Source organism: Canis lupus, chromosome 4 (genome assembly GCF_048164855.1).
Source record: "Canis lupus baileyi chromosome 4, mCanLup2.hap1, whole genome shotgun sequence".
Lineage (NCBI taxonomy): Eukaryota > Metazoa > Chordata > Mammalia > Carnivora > Canidae > Canis > Canis lupus.
In genome coordinates, this window is record NC_132841.1 from 67,238,020 (window position 1) to 67,252,217 (window position 14,198).

Genomic DNA, 14,198 nt, shown 5'->3' on the forward strand with positions numbered 1-14,198 from the left:
TGAACCTCTGCCTTCGGCTCAGGGCGTGATGCCAGGTCCTGGGATCGAGTCCCACGTCGGGCTCCCTGCAGGGAGCCTGCTTCTCCTGTCTGCCTCTCTGTGTGTGTCTCTCATGAATAAATAAATTAAAAATATAAAAATAAAACACTACTGTAATCAAATTATTGTCCACTTCCCTTCCGGCTAAGCTCCAGCCCCCATCCCCGACCCTGGGTCTCACTCCCGCTTTATCCCCAGGGTGCCCAGCACACAGTAAGTTCCCCATAAATACTTAATGACAATAAATCTAGCAGACACGCTAGTTGCTATTTTAGGAAAAAGAGGGGGGCAGATACATAGTTGATACCAAATTAGGAAGACTGCTTTATCTTTGGCCAAGTTTTTGTTTGGTTGGGGTTTTTCTACAGCTCTATTAGGGTATAATTGTCTAGATTATTTAAATAAGCATCACTCTCCTACAATCCACTCATGCGGTTAGCTCTCGGCTGAGCCGCCGGATGCCGGTGCTGCCGGGACGAATCACAACCAGGTCGGACAGGTCCCAACTCGAGCATCGGAAGTAAAATTTGCCAAATAGGAAGGAACCACATTCAGGACTGGGACCGCCCTCCGCCCGTACTTCCGGCCCCGCCCCTCGCTGGGAGCGCGACGGAGATTGGCTCCCGGAGCGGAGGCCGCGGACTGGGCGGGACTTCCGGTCTTTCTCCGGGGAGGGAAGACGCTTCCCCGGGGCGCGGGAAGGTTTGAACCGCCGTCGGTTTCCTGCGCTTTCTCTGCGGGCTCGTAGCCGGCGCCGCCGCTCTCTCCCGCTGCCCTGACACGACCGACGTCTCGGCCAAGACGCTCTCTCTGTGGCCTTATTCCTCTGCGGTGGTGATTGTTTTCTCCCGTCAAGAAACATCACTTTTTGGTAATTTGTCAAATTCTAGAAACCTCCCTGGAGAAGCAGTCGTGGGCAGGCTTCAAGCGTTTTGGCAAATTAAAGGGGCCGTTGATTGGCCTCGTCTCCACGACTTTCCTCCCCGGACTGCCGTGTGAGCCCAGGACGTTGCTGGTTGTTTTGGTGAGGCTTTTTCTGTAACTAGATACTGCCCTTTTGAAAAATGAATTCCCACTGATGTCAAGTACAGACCTGTGGCTTTCGATCGTTAAACACCGACGGAATGGACGGGGTGGCGAAACAGACAGGAATAAAACGGATGAAGCTCAAGTGTGGGATAGAATCAGGTTATGTTTTTGTGTGTGTGTGACATGCCAGGGACTCTAGCTATTCCACTGTTTCTCGTGTCTGCCTGTTATTTAAATAAATAACAATTATATCTCAGTAACTTTTTTTTTTTTATTAAAAACTTGACCAAACATAGAAACCTTTTCCCAGTTGGCAATCAGAAAATACAAGTTTTCCAACCTGTTTTTCCTGAAATAGCAAGTAGACAGCTGAGATTTATATATGTATGTGTGTATGCAATATAAATTTATTTATTGCCATACTTATTGCTTGTGAAATGAACAAAACACATAAACAAGTGATGTAAAGTGGAAGGTTGCCAATAGCAGCAATACTATTTGTTTGAAGATTTTATTTGATTTCAGAGAGAGAGAGAGAGAGAGGGAAGCTGCGTTCTCCCTGCTGAGCAGGGAACCTGATCCCTGGATGCTGGGATCAGGACCTGAGAGAAAGGCAAACAACTGAGCCACCCAGGCGCCCCCTCCTGTAACAGCAATGGAAATGGAGAGGGAAGAAACTGGAAGGTCCCAGATAGTTGCAGAAATGGAGGGGATAGTTGATGGACTGAAATGGAAAAGGAGCCAGGTTCCTAAGAGAAACCTATGAAATCAACAAGACACCTTACAGGAGTGTGGAGGAAAACAGAGTGAAAAGTCAAGTATTACTAACTGAAATGCCATTAACTCAAATTGCAAATTGAGGAGAAGCAGGAATTTTGAAATCCACTTACTTATTCTTTCATCATTAAATATTTATTGCACTCTTATTATTTGCTAAGTATTGTTTTTGAATGCCAGGGATACTACTGTAAATAAGACAGATGAGGTCTCTGGTGCGATTGAGTGTATGTCTTACTGGAAAAAGACAAGCAAGGAAATAAATAGAATTAGTTTTGATAGTGATGGATGCCGTGAGTAAAAAAGATGAAATGGATGAAAAGTGATTGGTAAGTGGCGGGGAAGAACTTTAATTGAGATGATCAAGTCGGGCCTTTGAGGAAATGATATTTAAGCTTAAAACACTCAGCCTTGTGATAAACAAGAGAAAGAACATGCTAGGCAGAAAGAACAGCACAAAGGTTCTGAGATAGGAAACAGCTTGTTTTAAAGACATTAAAAAGGCAAGTGTAGCTAAAGTGTCCTGAACAAGGAAAAGAGTGATGGCATTTGGATAGGAAGATGAGACCAGATTGTGTGGCTGTTATAGGTCATGGTTAGGAATTTTATTTAAGCGCAAAATGATAGATTGTGAATCAGGATGCAATAGATCTCTTTTTTTCTTAAATATTTTATTTATTTATTCATCAGAGACACAGGCAGAGGGAGAAGCAGGCTCTCTGCAGGGAGTCCAATGTAGGACTCGATGCCAGGACCCCAGGATCATGACCTGAGCCGAAGGCAGATGCTCAACCACTGAGCCACCCAGGTGCTCCTATCTCATTTTATTTTAAAAGATCCCTCTGGCTACTGTTGTGTAGACTGGACTTGAGGGAAACAAGAGTGAAAGTGAAATTAGGAGATGTTACAGAAGTCTGCTTTGGTGAGAGTGATGATGTTCCATTTTAGTCATGTTGATTGAGTTTGATTTATCTGTGGGACAAGGACATAAAGAGAGGTCTAGCAGGCTTCTTAAAGTTCTGGGGAGAAGTCAGGTGGATTTGGAAGCTTTCTAGAGAGGGGAAATAATAAAATTGTGTGAATCTCCTTAGGAGAAACCATATGGTTTAATGTTTACTTATATTCTGATATATTGTATAGGCCAGTCATATGTAGTTGATTACATACATTGAAAGGGGGTAAGGGGACACCTGGCTGGCTCAGCGGTTGAGCGTCTGCCTTCAGCTCAGGGCATGATCCTGGAGTCTCGGGATCGAGTCTGACATCGAGCTCCCTGTGAGGAGCCTGCTTCTCCCTCTACCTGTGTCTTTGCCCCTCTCTCTCTGTCTCTCATGAATCAACCAATCAATCAATCTTTAAGTTCAGGTCTTAAATCTTTGATTTAAGAGAATGGTGAAAAAGAATGATCACGCTAAACACAGAGGTGGGAGCACCTAGCTGGCTCAGTCAGTAAAGCATGTGATTCCTGATCTCAGGATCATGAGTTCAAGCCCCACATTGGGTGTGGAGTCTTAATAAAAGGCAGAGGAAAAGAGAGTTTAGTGCAGAGGAAGGTATACAACACTATCACAGAGTGAGTAGTTTAGTAGGATGAAGACTGAAGCTACTGGGTGTAGGAAGACATTGGTGACTGTGGTGAAACAATTTCAGTAGAAATGTAGAGGAAAGGGACACGTGGGTGGCTCAGTGGTTTAGCATCTGCCTTTGGCTCTGGGCGTGATCCTGGAGTCCTGGGATTGAATCTCCCATCGGGCTCTGCGAGGAGCCTGCTTCTCCCTCTGCCTATGTCTCTGCTTCTCTCTGTGTCTGTCTCCCATTAATAAATAAATAAAATCTTAAAAAAAAAAAAAAAAAAAAAGAAATGTAGAGGAAAGCCTGGATTGCAATGGGTTGAAGACAGATGGGAGAGAAAGTAGACAATGAGTGGAAACTATATCTGAGAAAGTTTTTGGTAGGCAAGAAGGGTAAACTGGAGAAGTTACTTTTTTTCTGTCAGGTGAAAGTTATCACCTGAGTAGTAGGAGATAATGTCCTAGAAGGGGATGGGTTAGTGTTTAGAAAGGAAAGTCTTAGAAAGGATGACGTCCTAGGAGCACCTGAGTGGCTCAATTGGTTGAGCATTCAACTCTTGGTTTCAGCTAATGTTGTGATCTCAGGTTGTGAGATGGAGCCCGACATTGGGCTCCACACTCAGTGGGGAGTCTGCTTGAAGATTTTCTCTGCCCCTCCACTCACCCTCTTTCTTTCTCTCTAATAATCTTTTTTTTTTTTTTTAAAGGATGATGTTCTAGTTGGAGATGGATAAGTGTCAGAGGATGGTGTCGGTGTTAGAAAAGAATCATAAGGGGATCCCTGGGTGGCTCAGAGGTTTAGCACCTGCCTTTGGCCCAGGGCGCGATTCTGGGGTCCCGGGATCGAGTCCCACGTCGGGCTCCCGGCATGGAGCCTGCCTCTCCCTCTGCTTGTGTCTCGTCCTCTCTCTATATATCTATCTATCATGAATAAATAAAATCTTAAAAAAAAAAAGAAAGAAAGGAATCATAAGATTTATTGAGTGCTTACAAAGCAACATTGCAATACTGGTACTGGCATGTGTGTTGTCTGGTTCAATCTTTGCAACAATTCTGTTACTATGCCCCATTTTACAAATAAAGAAACAAACAACCTGAGGCATTTAGCTAATAAGTAGTGGGAGTATGAATGGAACTCAACCCTCTGATTCCCCTTCAGTCATCCCTAAATGGAAAGCATAGGTGATAACAGTTTAGAGGTGTGGAAGAAGAAACTGAAATCATTGAAATACGAATGAATCTAAGACACTAGACTAGAAGATTAATTAACTTGCTCAGTCATGCTATAGAACTACTTCCTTAATGTCGGACTAGGGACAAAAATCCAGGTATTGGGATTTCATTTTCAGTGTTCTTTTTTCTCAGTCCTAATAGTTACTTTTGGCCTGCCTTTTGCATGTATTACAAACAATTCTGTATTCTTATCACAAAAGACGGAATTTGCTTGTTGTATGAAATGATTTAACTGAGTATATAATTTACAAAAATTAAACTTCAGGAGAATTACAGCTATTATAAAGGCAGTTAAAATTTGGTGGGCTTTCTTCTTCCTCTAGGTTATCTTCCCACATTGGAGTAAAGCCCTGGGGGTTAATCAAAGTATTCTGTTAAGGTTGTTAATTTCAGATCATTTAAAAGTATGTAGTAAAATAATCACTTAAATTTTTTTTTTTTTTAATTTTAGAGAGAACATGGGAGGAGCAGAGGAGGAGGAAAAGGGAGGGGGGTAGAGTCTCAAGTAGGCTCTTAGCTGAGCGAGGAGCCCAATGTGGGGCTCGATTTTGACCCTGAGATCACAACCTGAGCCAAAACCAAGAGTCAGATGCTTAACCAACTGAGCCACCCAGGTACCCCAATAATCACTTTTCCTCAAACAAAAATAAGTGCAAGGGGAATATGTCTTGCTTATGTTCTTAGAAAATGCATTCATTTTTTATGATAGAACTTTTGTACACAAGAACTATTTGTGCTATGCTATTTCCTATTCCCTTCGGTCTTTACCTTGTGAAGGACGTCTTATCCGTAGACCCAGTCATGGCAGCTGAAGTACGAATGGTACTTTATGAAGATGATTCAGTGCAAGTGCAATATGTTGATGGTTCCAGACTGCAGCTTTCTCCATGTGGCTCTGAATTTTTATTTGAAAAGGCACCTCCTGTTTCAGCACATCCTTTGGAACAACCAGAAAGAATTCGTCAAAGGACACACTTTGTTATTAGCACTTACCGAGTAAGTAAAGGTGACACAAAAACAATTCTTTCTGATACCAGAATATTGTTGAGGTAGTCTGATTATGGAGAGTAATTAATATTCCAGATTACTGTCAATTTAAATTGATTTCTCACATTATTTTACATATTTTGAGGTTATGTTTTGTATTTCTTTTTGTAGGAGCAACTACAGCGAGCCCTAGATTTTCGAAATTCTTTTGCTGTTTGCCCTTTTTTATCTGAAAGCATCATACCTTCTGAAAGGAAAAAGGTAATTTTTTAAAAGCTTTTTTTATAAGTAATATTTTGAGGACAAGTAATTAGAAACAGAGTTTCATATGTAATCTTTTTCTTCATGACACTTGGGAATACACATGTTGCTGTAGAATGCATAGGCTTATATTTTTTTCACCAGACTAGGGTGTTCTGGTCCAGTATATATTGATTGAGACTCAGGAGGTACATAGTTCATCTTTCTACCATTTTCTTTGTAGCCAAAGCACCTACTCAGAATTTTTCAGATTGGTGACTTGATTCTCAGGGGTATCAGAATCAAGAAATTATGTGGCCATTTTCAGTAATTGATGTGCAGTTCATGTGCAGTAGAGATGCGTAATTCCTTACAGGTATATGCTTTTTTATTTTTTTGCTTATGTTCTATTTTGAACTTTTATGAATAATAATAATGATAGCTATCATTTATTGAGGATTTATTATGTGCCAATAACTAGGAATGATATTAAAAATATTTAATAACACCAGTCAGAATGTCTGTCCAGCCAGTCAGAACAGGTATATTGGTTAGATATCAGGCCCTTTTTACAGATAAGGGAACTAAATCTCAGAGAGTTTACTTAACTTTCTTCATGGATGTTTTCTAAATGGTAGTCAGGATTTGAACCCAGTCTAGCTGACTCTGAAGACTATGTCTTTTAACCACTTTCCGCTACCATCATGATGGGAAAGAAGCCAAGAAAAATTGTAAGCTGTAACTTAGTCTATAGGGATAGTTTATCACTATCTTTCGAGAAACTTTATTCATTGAAACTGCATAGTTTGCTGCTGATGCTGTCGAATGATTATTAGATAATCCAACTGTGGAATGGAGAACTTTCTTAACTGACCATCCTTACAAGCCAGATTTGCCATCAGTGAACACTCTACTAACATCTGTATACATAAATGGCACTTTAAGTTTAAGAGGCTTTCTTGACACTAGTTTTTGTAAATTTAAGATTTTATATAAATATAAGTAGAAATGTTTACCTATTGGCAAGATCAATGGATTAAAAGACTGTTAAAAAAAAAAAAAAAGACTGTTACATGATACCTACTGTTTTTATCTTCCATGAAGAGATGCAACAAGCACTGGCACCTGTTACAAGTCTATTTGCAATTGGTCAAGATCAGTTTACCTTTGAGTAATTCAGTTTGGTTTGTTTTTTAGGTTTATTTATTTATGAGTGAGCATGCTGCACAAGCGAGGGAGGGGCAGAGGGAGAGAGTCTCAAGCAGACTCCCCACTAAGCGCAGAGCCCAACACAGGGCTCACCACCCTGAGATCATGACCTGAGCAGACACCAAGAGTCTGTTGCTCAACTGACTGAGCCACCCAGGCACCCCTAGTAATTCAGTTTTTTAAAATATTGCCCTTTAAGCTACCTGGAATTTATTTAGTGTATTAGGTATGCCAAGTGCTACCTAGGATAGGTACTTTATACATGTTGTCTTATGTTAGTCTATTTGATAGCCCTTTGAGATAGCGTTTCCCACATGCTATTCAGTAATTCCAGTACCATTTCTTGTCATTCTCCCATTCCCTCCTTGTTTTGAAAAACTTATGTTATCACATGTAATGTCTTAAGATATGGTTGATTCTGTTTCCTTATTATCTGAAATGCTCTGTCAATGATTTTTATGCTAGTTCCATACAATTGAGGTTATGATTGCTTTTAATAGAATACATTGTGGTTGTTTGTAGTGTTGTTTGTACACTGTAGTGCTGGCTTTCCCTCATTTTTTCTTTTTCAAGGTAATCTTTTGGGCAGGGCTAAAAAATCTCTCTCTGATTCATTGTACTTTTTTTTTGTGGGCAATAAAGCAAAGTTTATTGGTCATTATACATTTGTTTTTTGTGTTTTTTTTGGGGGGGGGGTTTAAAAAGACTATTTATTTACTCATGAGAGAACAGAGAGAGAGAAAGAGGCAGAAACACAGTCAGAGGGAGAAGCAAGTCCCATGCATGGAGCTCGATGTGGGACCCATCCCGGGACTCCAGGATCACACTCTGGGCTGAAGGCAGGGGCTAAATTGCTGAGCCACTCAGACGTCCCGGTCATTGTACATTTGAAACAAAAATATATCTAACACTAAATATAGTCAGGATCATTTTTTTTCTTCTTTCTCATTCTTTATTTTTTTAAGATTTTATTTATTTATTCATGAGAGTCACACAGAGAGAGAGAAGCAGAGACATAGGCAGAGGGAAAAGCAGGCTTCATGCAGGGAGCCCAATGTGGGACTCAATCCCAGGACTCCAGGATCACATCCTGAGCTGAAGGCAGATGCTCAGCTGCTGAGCTTTATCTGTATGTGCGCGCGTGTATGTGTGTGTGTGTGTGTGTATTTTATATCTCTCTCTCTCTAAGTGAGATAATCTTAACAGTATCAAATCTTCTGTGGAAAAATATATATAGGCCAACACCTTGCTCTCTATTTTTCATTCTCTTTAGGTAGTAAAACACAAAACTTAAGGAGTTTTCTTACACAATTTGTAAGCATCAAATGTACAGAAACATTGGACTACTAACAAAATACTCCCCATCTCTTTCTCCCTTCAACTCAGCGTATTTTCATTGACTTCTCAGAAGTGAGATGGCCCAGTGGCGACACTGATGATGGCATAATATGTATGCAGAGTGGCACCGTGAAGATATCATCATTAGATGGGCACGCATACCTTTGCCTGCCCAAATTGCAGCATGAATTTATAGTACATTTTTTGTGTAAAGTAAGCCAGAAGCCAGACTCGTCTGTAGTATTGTCAGAAAAGAAGAATCAAGCTAGAAAGGATAAACTAGTTGAAAAAGCAGGCAAAATTTGTACATATGGAAGTTTATCGAGACAGAGACTGAAGAATAAAGAAAATGAGCTCTATTGTCAGATCACGAAATCCAAGGAACCTTTACAGAAGAAGAGCTGTGTAAATGGAGCCGAAGGGAAGGAGGATGCACCTCTTCCTAGTACAAAACACACATGTGTATACACGTGGGTGAAGCAGTGCTGGCCTGTGGCCTCCTGTCCAGAGGAGTGGAGATATCCTTTGTCTCTAGCACTTCGTTTTCATAATAAAATCAGCAGCATGTCTGGAATTGATGCAGATATCACCCAGAGTAGAACTTTAACTTCTGATATTTCAGAGGAAAGAGGAAAAGAGGTTTCTGTTCTTCCCAGGGCCCTGTTACTCAGCTGTCCTGTCCCCCACCTACACAGGTAATGGAAGAATGGCTTTTTTTCTCTTTTCTTTTTTTTTTTTTTTTTGTCATAAAGCTCTTCTTTCTCAGTCATCTGCTACCATTCAGGTTTTTTTTTTTTTTTAAGATTTTATTTATTTATTCATGAGAGACAGACAAAGAGATGGGGCAGAGACACAGGCAGAGGGAGAAAGCAGGCTCCATGCAGGGAGCCTGACGTGGGACTCGATCCCGGGGTTCCAGGATCAGACCCTGGACTGAAGGCGGCACTAAACCGCTGAGCCACCTAGGCTGCCCATCTGCTATCATTCATCAGTGATCCAAAACTCTGCTAATAACCGATAGTAAATAATTTCCCTAGCCAATGTGTCGCTTATGTTTCTTACTCTGTGCCCAAGTGTTGAGTGTTGATGGGAGGGTGACTGGACACTACATACTTTGTAAAACACAGAGGCTCTAGGGATGACAGAGACACAGTCCCTGCTCTCTAGGCGCTTAGACTCCACAAAGGGCACTGTCACTGAATAGATTATTGAAGTTGGTAAGTAATGGCACAGGGCGCCGGTGGTGAGCACAGAGGAGCATCAGCTGCCGCTCTGTGGAGTCCGTTACATTGGTTGCTGGAGCATGGATCTGACTAGTTTATGATCATGGGTTCTTTTCTTTCATACCTAGCCTGAGGCCACTACTGTCTTTGGTTTGCTGACTCTAAATCTAATCACTGAATTTTTTTTTCTTTTTTTTGGAAACTAAATGTTACAATTTATTCTGTCTACATGATTACAGACATTGCAGGGCAGGGTGGGTACACAAGGCAAATAAAACAAACTCTTGTCCCATTTAACCAGATGCGGCATTTTGGCAGTTTTATGATAATATAGGTAGACCTAATTAATTGACTTGGGCTGAAAGCTGGGAACAGCAAATCTCTGCAGTTTAGGATCTTCCATTTTTACTCCAAGGATCTTAATTCCTAAACTATACTATGAGCTCTGAAATGGTGTGTACTGCAACATTCTTCAAGCTTTCATACCTTAATCAGAAATCTGACACCTTTTCTTAAGGCTAGGAACTCTTAAGGCTGTCTTCCTCTTGGCTAACCCAGTCCACCAGCAATCTTAAAAGTTGTTATATAAAAATAAAACCGTCCCCCAAGCATTGATTAAAATCGTTGTGCTGGAATCCCTTTTCAGAGCCTTAGCTCCCTGAGAGAAGAGAAATCCTAAGCAGTTGCTTCCATGAATAATAATAACCCTAGTACAATGTACTTAATGTCCTTTGAAGCAAACTCAAGAGGTCAGGCAACCCTGGTCATCCTGACAAGTTTATCAGTATTTACACACAAGGGATATTTAAAGCTGATCCTAGACCAAGTATTGCACCCATAATCCCAAGAAATCATTCAGTTTTAGCAGGTGAGATTCCTGCAAGATGCCATAGCACAAGTGAGAAATCATCTCAGAGCAAAGAGTGATGGTTCATCATCTTTTACAAGTGAGAGGAAATCAAGGAGAAAAGAAAACTCCCTCCTAAACTCATCAATTGATGGCTATTTTCATGGCCTTAATTGATGAAATCCAGTGTCCTCAATTTCCTGATTGGAGGAGTCTATTTTCAAGGTGACTGTCAAGTTCAAGAAGAGTTCAGGCTTTTCTTTGCCATGGCCCATGAATTCCAGTCCTTCAATGGGAATCTCCTTCTCCTTTATTGCTTTCTGAACACACTGCTGATAGTGCTTGAAGAGGTCGGTGCACGGGTCTCCGGAGCCATCCCCCTTAAGACACTTCTCAGCAAACCAGCGATTGAAGCTCTGGTCGTACTCGCGCTTCATGTCAGTGCAGGCCTCCCCTACACTATTCCTAATCACTGAAAATTTTTGAAAAAAGTGGTAAACATGGAGAGGTTTCTGGAGGCCAGCTAGAAGCCTTTTCCCTCTACTAAGAGGTGAATGATTCCATTCACCTTAATGGTTCCATGAACTTCTATAAGTAGTACGATAGTAATGGTAAGAGCTGCCACAGAGTGTTTATGTGCCAGGCACCTCAGTACTTCACCTACTAGATTATCATAGAAATTCCATGAGGTAAGTAACTGTTATTGCCCCACTTGGTAGAAGAAGGTTAAATAACCTGAGCAGAGTCACATAACGAGTACTTGTAGAATTGGGCTTTGATCCCAGGTAGTCTCTGAGTATATATTTATTATTTAAAGCAAAACCAGAGAGTGATTTTCAGGCTTGTCATGATTATCTAGTTAAAATCAGAAGTTCCAGTAATAGTAAGTACACATTGAAAGAGATTTAAGCTTCTAAATGAACAGTTTTCAATAATTTACCACTAACTGTAGATTAAAATCCCTTATCTTTAAACATGGCTAAGCAGGCCTTCCATTTTCTGATCTCTTCTTACATTGGTAGTCCTCAGCACTCTTGCCCTTGCTTTTTATACTTTTGCTCAACTGGACTTTTACAGTCTCTAGAATGCCTGTCCAAGCTCTGTTTCACCACCGCACCTGCTCTTTCCTCTGCCAGGAGCACTGCTGTATCTCAGCTCACTAACGTGTGCCCATTTCCAGGTTTCGGAGTAAGCTTTTCCTACTTGGAGTGGTTATCCTCAAGTCCCCAGACAGGATTAGGTTCTTCTACAATCCCACAGCATCCAATAACTCTCCTCTCTTTGTGTTCAGTGTCTTCTATTTCACATCCCTGCTTGATAGGAATTTTCACTGACAGCAGTGACCTTGTCTTCTTTTTTCGGTGTTATATCCCCAGTGTGTGTGGCATAAATATTGCAGTGAATATTTGTCATTTGAATCCTAAATTTTGAAGATTAGTAAAACTAAAATGAATGAATAAATAAATAAAGATTAGTAAAACTGTTAATTTGTATGATTGTGCTGAGATGGAATGGTGAGATTGTTAAACTGAGAAAATTCCATGGAAAAATAAGATTAGTGTTCAATTTCCTTACACATTTATATTAATTTTTACTTTTCATTTGCAATTTTTTTAAATTCCATGGAAAAATAACATTAATGTTCATTTCCTTCTTACACATTTATATTTTTACTTTTCTTTGATCTAACAAGTAAGAAATAAATATTTTTCCAGTAGCCAGTATTTTATGGACTTCTCAAGGTAATAATTATGTCAAACAACCAGAAATAATAGCTTGTATTTTGTCCTCCACAGATGGGATTTTTGCGATTCACTTTCACAGAGACCGTTTGATGAAGAATATTCCTATCCTGAATTAGTAAAAGTGGTCTGGTACAAAGGTGTAACTTATCGGTAAGGCACTTGTGTTGGAGTTGGAGCTCTTTAGTCATGTCAGAGGGGAGGGGACTAGCCTTGCAGACAGACTCCCACAAAAGGACACAGTTTGGCCAGGGCCCTTGTTCTTCTATATAGTTCTAAATTTTATAGGTTTCAAAACTTACTTTTATTAGTACAATAGGGGTCTTGTGATTAATTCACAATAACCATATTCACAAGATTTTTGTGACAACTCCAGAGCCAATAAGGATTAGTTTTGCTAGTGAATGAAATACTCATGTCAGTTATTTATAGGATACCCCTTCCAAGCATCAAGGGATCTAGTTGTCTGAATTAGTCACATCAAAATGTTGCCTGTTGAGCATGGACTTAGAGAAGATTAGAGGCTCATCTGTGTCTGCACTATTCCATTGAATTATCCCTACACCACCACAAAGTATACCTCTCTGGTGACTAGAATACTAATAGTGGCTAGATTCAGGGTTTCACTATTATAGATAATGCTGGGAGAGCACTGCAACATTTTGTTCTTTAGGCTCTCCTTACATGAAAGCACATGCCCTCCTGACAATATTATATATGACAATATTATGACAATATTATATATATATATTTTTATATATATATATATTTTAAAGATTTTATTTATATTCATGAGAGACGCAGAGACAGACGGAGAAGCAGACTCCTCGCAGGGAGCCCGATGTGGGACTCGATCCCCGGACCTGGATCATGCCCTGAGCCAAAGGCAGGCGCTAAACTGCTAAGCCACTCAAGCGTCTCTCTTCATATATTTTTCAAAAAAAAAAACTGACATGGCTGGAGTTTTTATACATTATATACCTAATACCTTGATTGTTCTTGGCTGCTTCAGGTATGATCAAGTCACCTTTTCTCCAGGATGGCTTCTTTTACACATGGCTAATCTCATTCATCAGCTATTGATTCTACTAGTTTCATTATTAAAGAATAAACTTATTTTCAGGTTCTGGAGTTTATTTAACTCCTTTGCAATGGGCATTTCTTTGGTTGGTGACTAGTATGTGCCAGCTACCATGATTGGCAGTGGGGATACCAGGATGACAAGATGCCTGACTTCCAGAAACTAGGCTTCGTTGTCAAAATAGCTACATTAGTCAATTCTATGTGTTCTTTTTTTATTTTTAATTTAGGTGATTGGGTAGAAATTATCCATTTTTGCTGGATGGGCAAAATCCCATACTACTTTGCTTTTGCTTTTTTTTTTTTTTTTGATTGCTCTCATTTATGTTTTAGTCTCAATTAGAAAAAAATGTTTTTTAATGATTATTTTTCTTCCTTAGACTAACCCATAAAAATGTGAACTCAATAGAGATTTATCCTGGAGATGGATCTGTTTTCAAATCAGAGGGAGCTTATCTTGGGAAGTATTTTACATATTATTCCATTCAAGAAGGATCAGAAGAGGTAAGCTGACAATGATATCTCGGCTCAAGTAGATTTTTGTATACAGCTGTTTCTTTTTCTTTTTTAAAGATTTTATTTGAGAGGATGAGCAGGGGGGAGAGGCAGAGGGAGATGGAGAAGCAGACTCTGCACGAGCAGGGAACCCAACTCTGGGCTCGATCCCAGGACCCTCAGAATCTTGACCTGAGCTGAAGGCAGACAATTAACCAACTGGGTCACCCAGGCACCCCTGTATATAGCTGTTTCGAAATAATTCTCAATATATATAGGAAATTCGATTTTTACCTAATATTGCTTGCTTACTACTATGCAGTCTGGAGAATTAATATAACCCTTTGCCAGCATCGTCCCAGTGATACTAACCACCTTATTCTTACTG

At 40.2% G+C, this 14,198-nt stretch overlaps 1 protein-coding gene across 11 annotated transcripts in view; it reads left to right on the forward strand.

Annotated features, from left to right (window-relative positions):
• Window positions 1-686: 686 nt before the first annotated feature.
• Window positions 687-14,198, forward strand: part of C4H5orf34 (chromosome 4 C5orf34 homolog) — a 33,769-nt gene continuing 20,257 nt past the window's right edge. For 3 of the 11 annotated variants that reach the window (XR_012030158.1, XR_012030159.1, XM_072824675.1), the window contains exons 1-6: window positions 687-1,063; window positions 5,427-5,645; window positions 5,808-5,897; window positions 8,472-9,118; window positions 12,290-12,388; window positions 13,696-13,819. Coding sequence is in view for 9 of the 11 variants with exons in the window: in XM_072824675.1 (XP_072680776.1) it covers window positions 5,451-5,645; window positions 5,808-5,897; window positions 8,472-9,118; window positions 12,290-12,388; window positions 13,696-13,819 (1,155 nt within the window). In the remaining 2 variants the exon portion in view is untranslated. Of the gene's footprint in view, window positions 1,064-2,535; window positions 2,654-5,426; window positions 5,646-5,807; window positions 5,898-6,120; window positions 6,253-8,471; window positions 9,119-12,289; window positions 12,389-13,695; window positions 13,820-14,198 lie in introns of those variants that run through there. The other 8 variants (XM_072824676.1, XM_072824678.1, XM_072824681.1 and 5 more) reach the window with 8 other exon arrangements.